Genomic DNA, 10,279 nt, shown 5'->3' with positions numbered 1-10,279 from the left:
AAAGGGAAAGTTAAAAATATCTGGAGACAAATAAAATGTAAACACAATATATCAAAACCTTTGGGATATAGCAAATGTGATTCTAACAGAAAATTTTACAGCAATAGATACCTACATTAAAAAAGAAGAAAGATCTCAAATAAGCAACCTAATTTTACTCTTCCAATAAGTAAAAAAAGCAGAAAAATCTAAGCCCAAAGTTAGCTGAAGGAAGGAAATAATAAAGGTAGATATAAATGAAATAGAGACTAGGAAAAGGAAACAAAGGATTGATGAAACTAAAAATTCATTCTTTCAAAAGATAAAATAAACTCTTTACCTATACTAAAAAAAAAAAAAAGAAGATTCAAATACACTCAGAAATGAGACATTACAACTGATAGATATTAATGATTATGTTAATTAGCTGACTTTAATTGTTCCCATATTGTATTCATAATCATAACATCACTTTCTACTTCACAAATATACATGATTTGTCAATTTACAATAAAAATAAAACATTTAAAAAAGAACTTACTTTGATGTTACTTATGTATAATAGATTAAAATTTTTTAATGGTTACACAGTTCTTTTTTAAACTTAAATTTGTTTCTGGACTATCCATTAAGTCCCATTGCCTGTTTATTCTTATGATACTCAGTGCCACACTTTAAAAATGATTCTATTTTATATTTTGTTTTAATATCTGATTCTGAAATTTTTTTCTAGTACATTGTTTTGGCTTCTCCTAACACTTCTGAATGAAAATTAGGATTCTATAGTGAAGAACCTCCAAAATTTTTATTGGCAATGGATTGGATATAGTAGGCCAATATAAATTGATTTATGGATAATTAATTTATTTATTTATTAGCTTCCATTTTAGATCATGGTCTATAGCTCTATTTCTTCTAAACCCTTTTTTAGTTTTATTAGTTGGTAGTTTTCTAGGTCTTTATTTAAATTCATATTTTATGGTCAGTTTATTGATGTAGTTAAAAAAATTAATAATACTAATAATTTAACATGTCAAATATATTTTTTTGACCAGAGATTATTGTTTTATGACAGAATATCCCCAACTGTAAGCTTAAGGGCTGGAGATTGTAGACCTAGACGGTATATATAGAGAAGGTGGAGGGTCCACTCATACATGCCTTCTGCACAGAGGTCACCACTTCCTCTCCCAATGTCCAGGAGTTCATCAGTGCCCACAGGCCAGGCAGCCTCCACCCAAGTGAAAGCTACACACTACACACCGAAGTCCAGTGAAGTGTCCCAGATCTCTCTTACTTGCAGCCGGTATGTGATCCAAAACTATTCAACAGGAGTGATGCCCAACTGTGCCCATGGTTTTGTTCAGTCACATCAGATTTATGCCATGTTCACAGCAGTTCAACGTTATCCCTAGGTCCTAACTTATTTTAGGACCAAAGTACTCCTTAAGTAAGAGAAGATATATTGAGAAAATATAGAAGGGTGGTATATATGAGGGGGGAAAAGTCTACCTTAAACAGAAAATGTATGAGATCTCCCCACTGTAAAATACATACCAGTTACATGATTTAGTATCTCTTGAGCCCTTGTGCATAATTTCAAACATAGGATGCAGTTAAGGATCATATTAGTAATTAGGACATAAATAAGCATGAATTGAATTGCTCAGCAGGTGAAATATTGACTTTATAATTAAGCTTCACTTTGTAATCTTTATGACTTAGCAAAAATGCAAGCATTTCTCTTGAGAGGATGGATATTCTAAATACCTTGACTTGAGATTACACATTGCATGTAACAAAATATCACATGCACTCCATTGGTAAAAACTTTTTTTAAAAGGAAAACAAATTCAAGTGTCATGATTTCAAGATAAGTTTAGCAGCCATTGTTTGGCCTTCTGAAGTTGTTCATTCAATTTGTTCCTTGGGGAGAAGAAGCTGGGTAGTAGGGAGATTATGTTTCTGAGATTTTTAGAGTATGGTGCAGGGCTTGTGTGCTGATGCTCTCCTTTGGAGATCCTGGACCTCTCTTTTTAGTTTGTTGCTTTCATTGTGGAATCCCTCCTTGAGAAGTCGTTCCTGCTCCTGAAAGGAAAAAGTGGAGACTAAACTAGTACAGCTTCACACATCTCCCATACTTGCCAAATTAAGTTCCCTTTTGGTACTTATATTGATCCCTCAAGAGCTTTGAACACTCTTAAAATCCTTTCTTCCCTTAATTTCCATTGCATCACTATCTCCTGAGTCTCTTATACCCACCAATAAAATTTCTGGTACTTTTTAAGCTTCAGAAATACTGTCTTACAGTTTTTAAAATACTGTTAACCTAGAATTTTATTCTTGGGTTTCTTCACTTCACCTATGTATAACACAGTCTTTCTGCAAAAGACATCACTTTCCTGTTTTTATTTTTGTCTAATCTCTGATCTATATAGTATGGACTCCCAATGGGAGAATAATAGTTCCTGTACCATTAGGTAATTATTTGGTTTTGGAATGCCTGTAAAACACCCATGGAGTGCCTAGTGATGAATAGCTACTGTCTTAGTGATAGCATAATGAAATATTCCATGGGATTTTATCCTGCAAGTAAACAGCCTTTAGTAATCAGAGGGCCAGGGTAAAAGCAGTTAGGGAATGAAAAATGTAGTAGAGTGTCTGGGCTAGAAAGTTCTTTGGGAGGCATTCAGTTCCTATCCTTATGCTTTTTTTTTCTTTAAGATAGTCTCATTATGTCACCCTTGGTAGAGTGCTGCGGTGTCACAGCTTATAGCAACCTCAAACTCTTAGGCTTAAGCAATTCCTCTTGCCTCAGCCTCCCAAGTAGCTGGGACTACAGGCGCCTGCCACAATGCCTGGCTATTTTTGTTGTTGTTGTTTGGCAGGCCCGGGCCAGGTTTGAACCCTCCAACCCTGGTGGATGTGGCTGGTGCCCTGGCTGCTGAACTACAGGCGCCAAGCCTCATCCTTAGGCTTTTTGATTTGGGACAATGTAAGAGAACATTGAGAAGATGCCATCTAATACCTGAAGTTTAATAGCTATTATCCTCTCTTGTTCTTCCAGCAACTGGGCCCTGTCCCTCTCCATCTTCTCAGTCAACTGTCTCACATGCTCCTGATAACTCTTCTCTTTCTGTTCCATCATCTGCTCAGTCTTCTTTTGCATTTCCTCCAACATCTGCTGTGCGGCTTCTGCAGATTCAGCCTTTATGCGTTCCACTGAGGAAGAAAAAGCAGCAGAGAAACATGATTAGTAAATTGCATGAGTTCCTTTTGCCTTTCACCCTCTTTTGCTTTATTCTCATGTCATTGAGAAAATCCATTGTAAGTTTTGCACTGAGTTAGCAGAAGACAGATGGCCACACATACCAGTTAAATAACAACCATAGAACTAAGAATGATACTTGCTATTCTTTCTCTATAGTAGTAATTCCAGGTAAACCGATATGGCTAACTAACATTTAGTACGGGTCTCTAATCATGGAGTGCTTTCAGTTGTTCTTACCTTCAATCTCTTTTTCCTTTTCTGTTAGCGACTTATCAGTCTTTAGAAGGGCATCAGCCACATCCTCTTTGGACTTTAAGTATTTTCTCAGCATCTCTTCTGCCTAGTTAAACAGGAAGTTAGAATGAGGGAATAGTGACTATGGTTAAGGCAAAATCCTGTAATACATCTGTTAATTCCATGTAATTTTACTATCATGTAACAATTCACTTTGTAATTCAAAAAGTATTTCAAGTTTAGCAGGTCTAAAATCCAAGTCTGGATCCCTCCTACACCTGTTCCTTCCCAATCACTCCAATTTTAATAATTATAAACTCTCTTCATCCAACAAAATCCTTAATACTTTCTTCGCTGCATACACTCCACACACAATCATCTGCTAAGTGTGTTGGCTTCAGCTTTAAAATACAATCAGAATCCATCTTTTGTCACCTGCTCCACTCAAACACCTGAGTCCAAGCACCATCACTTCTAATGGGGACTGCTGCTACAGCTTTATCCTCTCTCACTTCCCTACAAGCCATTCACAAGTGGCCAGAGTTTTGCTACATTATTTTAAGAAAGCTTATGATGGGCGGTGCCTGTGGCTCAAAGGAGTAGAGCGCTGTCCCCATATGCTGGAGGTGGCGGGTTCAAACCCAGCCCCAGCCAAAAACTGCAACAAAAAAAAAAAAGGAAGGAAGGAAAGAAAGAAGGAAGGAAGGAAGGAAGGAAGGAAGGAAGGAAGGAAGGAAGGAAGGAAGGAAGGAAGGAAGGAAGCAAGCTCATGTGATTCTTCTACTCAAAACCCTCTACTGACTTTCTAACTCATCAAAATACACTCCCAAATCTTTCAGTGGACTTCAACATACTCCCCTATCTGGCCTCTGTGCTCTGACTGTTCTCACCCTGTCTCCTGCCAGTCCCTCCGTGGCTCACTGCCTGCTAGCACTTTAGCTTTTTTTTACTATTCTTAGAACATAAGCCAATTTATTCTTCCAAACCATTTCTATTGTTTGAAATTTTCTTCCCCTAGAAGTCCATTGCTTGACTCCCTACTTGCTTTGAAGATTCTGCTGAAACTTTACTTCACCTTATAGGCCTTTTCTAAGAACATATATGCACAAAATTGTCCCACATTTCCTTCCCCTTCTATATCTATATTCTTTTTTATTCTTCAGAGCTTTTTTGACACTTTGGCAGGGATTGCTGGAGTCATCCTAAATCTCTCTTCTCTCCTGGGTACTTTGTAACAGAACTCTGATTTTATTCTCAGCTAAACATATGGCAGATCATGATACTATACTGTCTTCTACTCAACATCCCTTAAACCTGGGATGTCCATAAGATTGAATTCTGTTAATAACGTGTAATCAGAAGTATGATGTGTGTTTAGTGCTTACTAGAAATCTCTTTAAAGGGAATTGACTCACAGCCTCTTACTCTTCTATTTTCCCCTCTTCTTTTCCACCTATAATGTGGAACTAGAGGCTGCAATTCTAAGAGGCATCTTAGAGCAGAAATTGACCTGGAAGATGGAGGCTGTGTGCTAAGGGGCTGGAGTAGAACGAAAGGAGGGGCCTGGGACCAAGATGCATATGGAGCCATCACAGCAGCACTAGCCCTCTTCCTGACTTCTTGCACAGAAGGAAGAAGGATGCATTTGTATTTTTTAAAGCCACTGTTGTTTTTAAGAATGTATATCCAAATCTAATTCTATGTGACATAACCTGAGGATACCAGCACTGAAGAACTGTTAAGAGCACAGATCTTGGGCGGTGCCAGTGGCTCAGTAGGTAGGGTACTAGCACCATATAACGAGGGTGGTGGATTCAAACCCAGCCCCGACCAAACTGCAACAAAAAAATAGCCAGGTGTTATGGTGAGCACCTGTAGTCCCAGCTGCTCAGGAGGCTGAGGCAAGAGAATTGCCTAAGCCCAGGAGTTGGAGGTTGCTATGAGCTGTGTGACATCACTGCACACTACTGAGATCAACAAAGTGACACTCTGTCTCTACAAAAAAAAAAAAAAAAAAGAGCACAGATCCTTCGACCTAATCTTGTATTCGGGCTGCACTGCTCATGACCTGCATGACATAGGGTGACTCCTTGTACTTCTCTATGCCTCATTATTTTTATAAAATTGGGATAATAAAAGTATGTACTTGGCAGGATTGTTGTATTAAATGAATTAAGCTTTTAGCCTTGTTCCTGGAACACAGCATGGCAAGTGCTAATTTTTTTTTTTTTTTTTGAGATAGTCTTACTATGTTGCCCTAGGTAGAGTGCCATGGTGTTACAGCTCACAGCAACCTCAAACTCTTGGGTTTAAGCGATTTTCTTGCCTCAGTTTCCCAAGTAGCTGGGACCATAGGTGTCTGTCACAATGCCCGGCTATATTTTTGTTGTTGTAGTTGTTGTTGTTTGGCAGGCCTGGGCTGGGTTTGAACCTGCCAGCTCCAGTGTACGTGGCCAGTGCCCTAGCCGCTGAGCTATAGGCGCTGAGCCAGTGCTACCTATTTAAGTATTAACTATTATTATATTATTATTATTGCCTATAAATATTTGGAGAGAACTTGGTCTTTGAGTATTTCTTTTTTTCTTTTTTTAATTGGTCTATCCCCAGCAACTTGACAGATGCCCAGCATGCTGTTTGGCCAAACGATTATCAAACAACTGGATAAATAAGTGAGCAAATTCCATGAACATTTTTTGAGGGCTCAGTCTAGGCTCCCAATGAGGAGCTGGCTACCTATCTCATGGTAGGTTCTCATTGAATGAATCAGTAAATGAATGACTGAAAGGCAAAGGCCCTCTGTACCAACTGCAATGCCAGATTTGTTTGGTTGGTTTTTTATTCCCAGTGGGGTTTGAAAGTTTCCTTAGCAAGTCCCCAGAAATGGTACCCATTGTGTAGTTTACCTGTATTCCTTTTCTGGGAACTTTGTCGTACTTATCCTGCAGCTCATGCTTCCTCTGAATGAAGAGCTGATAACCTCCTGCTTTAGAAAACACCCCCAGCTTCACCTCCTCTTCTAGAGGACCAAAAATATCCTCAAGTAATTCCGTGCAATAATCTGCTGATGCTTTCATATTCTGCTTACAATAGTCATCTCGCCTTACATCCAACTGGGTCTGTGAAGTGACAAGATACACAATAAAGCCATGAGGAGGATGTTACCCACACACAGACTGCTAAGAAGTGCTCCCCCTGCAGAGACTGTGGCATCTAGATAGGGCCACACTCATCACCTTCCCTAAGACAAGTGCTCTCTGCAAAAATGTATCTGCTTCCCCATGATTTCCTGGAACCACATCCCCTGTTTTCCTGCTTCAGAGAATGAGTTTCAAAGCACAGACACTGTTTCATAGGAAACTTTTCATTTTCAAGTCTGCAATTTCAGAATGGTTCAGGGCACAAATAATGGAGTCAGGCAGGTCTGTGCCATCATGTTGTGGCTTTGTGACATTCAGCTTTTGTGAACTGAGGGTTCCTTGTCTGTACACAGAGAATGGGGGATAGATGGCTGTCCTAGGTTTCTCATCAGGATTTTCTGAGCTGATGTAAAGTATGAAGCCCACAGACTTTTCCATAAGTCCTCAGTAAGGCATCAGTGATTATTTACTACATTCTCTAATATAAGAATATTTCTGTATATTTCTCTTTGTATAGGACTAATGAAAGTAATGAAGATTGTACCATTAAGTACTTTCAATATTTAGCAAATCTAATAAACAGCACCTTTATCTACATTAAATCAATCAAGATGATACACATCAAGCTTATTTCTTCCTTAGGTTGAAAGGGTGTGATTTTCCAATTACATTGACTGCTTAAGTTTCACCAGAATCTCTGACTGTAGCAATGTATTATTTGTAAAACCCAGAGGAAGGATTTTCACCTGTCAAGGTGAAAATTCACCTGTCATTCTTCAGGCAATAATACTTCCTTAACTTGGAATAAGGGAGACTTTGGACACATTCCCTAATAAACTTCTTACGATTGGTTTCTCTTTCTTGGTCTCCTGAATGTTTTACCCATTACTTAAATTAAGAAAAAGCAACAAGGTTTTAGGATTATTTAAAAAGTAATTGAATCCCCACAGATAATTATTAGGGAATATGAAAGCAATGTATTTTTTCAACTACAAAAGAAAAAAGTAAATTGGTCCTTTATAAATGAAGTTGTGCAACTTATTTCCTTAAAATACAACATTCAGAGTGGTAGAAATAAAAAAATGGATTTTTATAAAAAATATTTGGCTAGTTATGGTGCTTTTTTTTATAAGTCTAGAGTAGGTATATCTTAAACTTTTAAAAATGATTGTAAATATGCACACATAGCTAAGTGCTACTATCTCAGGGTCTAGAAAAAATTACTCTCCTCAAAAAGAAGGGCCTGTATTTTGCTGACTTTCAGGAACAAGAACATCAAATATACCCCTAATTTCTTCTGGAAAGTTTGGTCCACATCCTTGAAAGAGTACTTCATGAATATTTCAATGGCCTCTTTCTCAATGGCCCTGTGCAGGTCCAGCAGCTCCAGGAGGGTCTCTGTGGGCAGCTGCACCTTCTGGCTCATCTGCTGCTCATAGTGGTCAATGGCCTTTTGCACTGCAGCTGCATTCTCTAACTGGGCCAAGGCCAGGACTGCATTCTCCATGCAGGGCAGATCCCCACTGCTGATTGCATCTACATAGGTCAGTACCAGATTCTCTAGACCTACAAAAAAGAATTTCAAAAATTATGGGTATCAGTTGGTAGACAGAGTATTTTGTATGCTTTTCAAATAAGTATCACAAACAATAGAGTTGAGGATTTTCTGAGAAAGCATAGTAACAAAATAATTTCTTAGCTTCTAGGTGCAGAGGAAATTAAAACTACGCTTCCTCCTGCTTGCTTCACCCAAAAGGAAGATGTCTGAATGCATAGATTATAGGAAGGATATTACAGGGCTGAGATATCAGGTCTAGATCTTTCCTTACCCTTCTTCTCTTGCCTCTCTCCCTGTAATCCCTTTTTCTCTTCATTCCTAATTTATTAAAAAAGTCAAGGAGGAAAATTAGCCTTTTTCATTTTTATTTTCCTTAGTGGTGCAAGCCACTAGTCTTATGTCTGGCTTACATAAATGGGTCTTCCAGATATTCTCTTGCCAGAGATACAGATGGGGTGACCAACTCTTTGGATTTGTCTAGGGCTCTGCTGAATTTAGCACTGAAAGTTACATATCCCAGAAAAATCCAGTCTTGGACTGGATTAAAGTGGTTTGTCACCCTAAAGGTGATAGTTCTTTATTAAAGTGATTTGTCACCCAAAAGGTGATAGTTCTTTGTAACCCAATCCTATAAATTCTCTTTTTATAGTTTTGAGTACCAGCTATTGGATGACTGGGGAATTTTGTTTCCTGACTTGACCTTATTTCTAAGTTTTGGCTTTGTGTATTTAATGTCTGTGCCATATCCCTTACTGCATATATCAGTAGAAACTCAATGTTAAATAATCCAAATATAAACAATTCATCCATTCTGAAAAATGATTCTTCCTGATATTACCATCTCAGTAAGTAACACATCCATTCAAGCAGTTGTGAAGCTTGAAACCTGGGGACAGGTTGGGCACTTCCTTCTATATAGTTCTTCCATACATCCGTTACCAAGCCTTTGGGATTTGAAATCCAAAATACGGTTAGGTCTTGTCTATTTTGACCATAATCTTGGCCTAACCCAATCCTCACTTATTGCTAAACCACTGCAAATAGCATCCATCCTCTCATTCCCTCCCCGACACCGCTCTGACAAATTATCTACAAAATACTCTAAGATAGGTATAAACATGAATTTTACCTCACTGCCCAAAATTCTTCAAGGTCCTTCCACAGAGTTTAAACAAACTCTAATCTCCTTAAGTCCTCTGCCTGTCCTTTTAAAATCCAATCTCTGCAAGACTTCTCCAAATCATGGCGTCACTCTAATTCAGCACACTCTGATCCAATCACATTTCCTTTATTTTCTTGAATTTACAAAGTTCTTTCCTACCTCAGGCCTTTCCACATGACATGATATCTATCTTCAAAGCTCTTACTCCCTATGCTTCTGGTTAACTCCTACTCATTTCTAAAGTCTCAGCATCTTACATGTGGCTTTCATCGGCAACCTCTATCTCATAGTGTAAATCTCTATCTTCTTAGACTTTACTCTTTCATAGCAGCCTATTATGTTGATTTTTTGTGTTAATCACTATCTACCATTATACATTTTCAAACTTTAAACCAAAATCTTTTGCTCCTACTTTGCTGGAATGAGACCAGAAATCACATTTCTTTTATTCATCATTATACCCAGTTCACATATTACCACCATTCCCTAAATACTTTCAAACTGCTGAGCAAGAGAATTATTACACTATAGTCAGTGGTAAAGTCTCATTTACAGAGAGTGTTTGCTTTTCTTTCTGTGTTGCTCTGTACATAGCTCCTGGAAGCCTATTTCACAAATGGGGAGCTGAGAGGCTGGTGGAAAAGATTACCATAGTAGAATTAAATCTTATTCTATTCTTATCTTTTTTTCCCCCTTGGTGTTATGAGATAATGCTAGAAAGGGTTTTAGTTTCCACGTAAAATTAATTTGATCTTTGTGTTATATTTTCTTGGACATCATTAGTCTATGTATTTTCCAGAAGTAACTTTTTTGCTTTTCTGTTTTACCCTCTACATTGGGCAGAAGGAAAGTCCAGGTTAGAAGTAGGTGGAGAGGCTCGGCGCCTATAGCTCAACCGGCTAAGGCGCCAGCCACGTACACCTAAGGTGGCAGGTTCG

At 38.2% G+C, this 10,279-nt stretch overlaps 1 protein-coding gene across 2 annotated transcripts in view; it reads right to left on the bottom strand.

The window, feature by feature from the left end:
- Positions 1–380: 380 nt before the first annotated feature.
- Positions 381–10,279, bottom strand: part of LOC100949951 (guanylate-binding protein 1) — a 120,635-nt gene continuing 110,736 nt past the window's right edge. For both annotated transcript variants that reach the window (XM_023509931.1, XM_003784285.3), the window contains 5 exons: positions 7,907–8,187; positions 6,388–6,600; positions 3,488–3,590; positions 3,008–3,201; positions 381–2,067 (listed from right to left, as the gene is read on the bottom strand). In XM_023509931.1, the coding sequence (XP_023365699.1) occupies positions 1,954–2,067; positions 3,008–3,201; positions 3,488–3,590; positions 6,388–6,600; positions 7,907–8,187 (905 nt within the window). In that variant the 3' untranslated portion in view covers positions 381–1,953. The remainder of the gene's footprint in view (positions 2,068–3,007; positions 3,202–3,487; positions 3,591–6,387; positions 6,601–7,906; positions 8,188–10,279) is intronic.

This window comes from Otolemur garnettii, unplaced genomic scaffold (genome assembly GCF_000181295.1).
Source record: "Otolemur garnettii isolate 467f Iridium unplaced genomic scaffold, OtoGar3 scaffold00010, whole genome shotgun sequence".
NCBI lineage: Eukaryota > Metazoa > Chordata > Mammalia > Primates > Galagidae > Otolemur > Otolemur garnettii.
The sequence above is the reverse complement of the archived record's forward strand: the minus strand, read 5'-3'. Positions and strand labels throughout refer to the sequence as shown.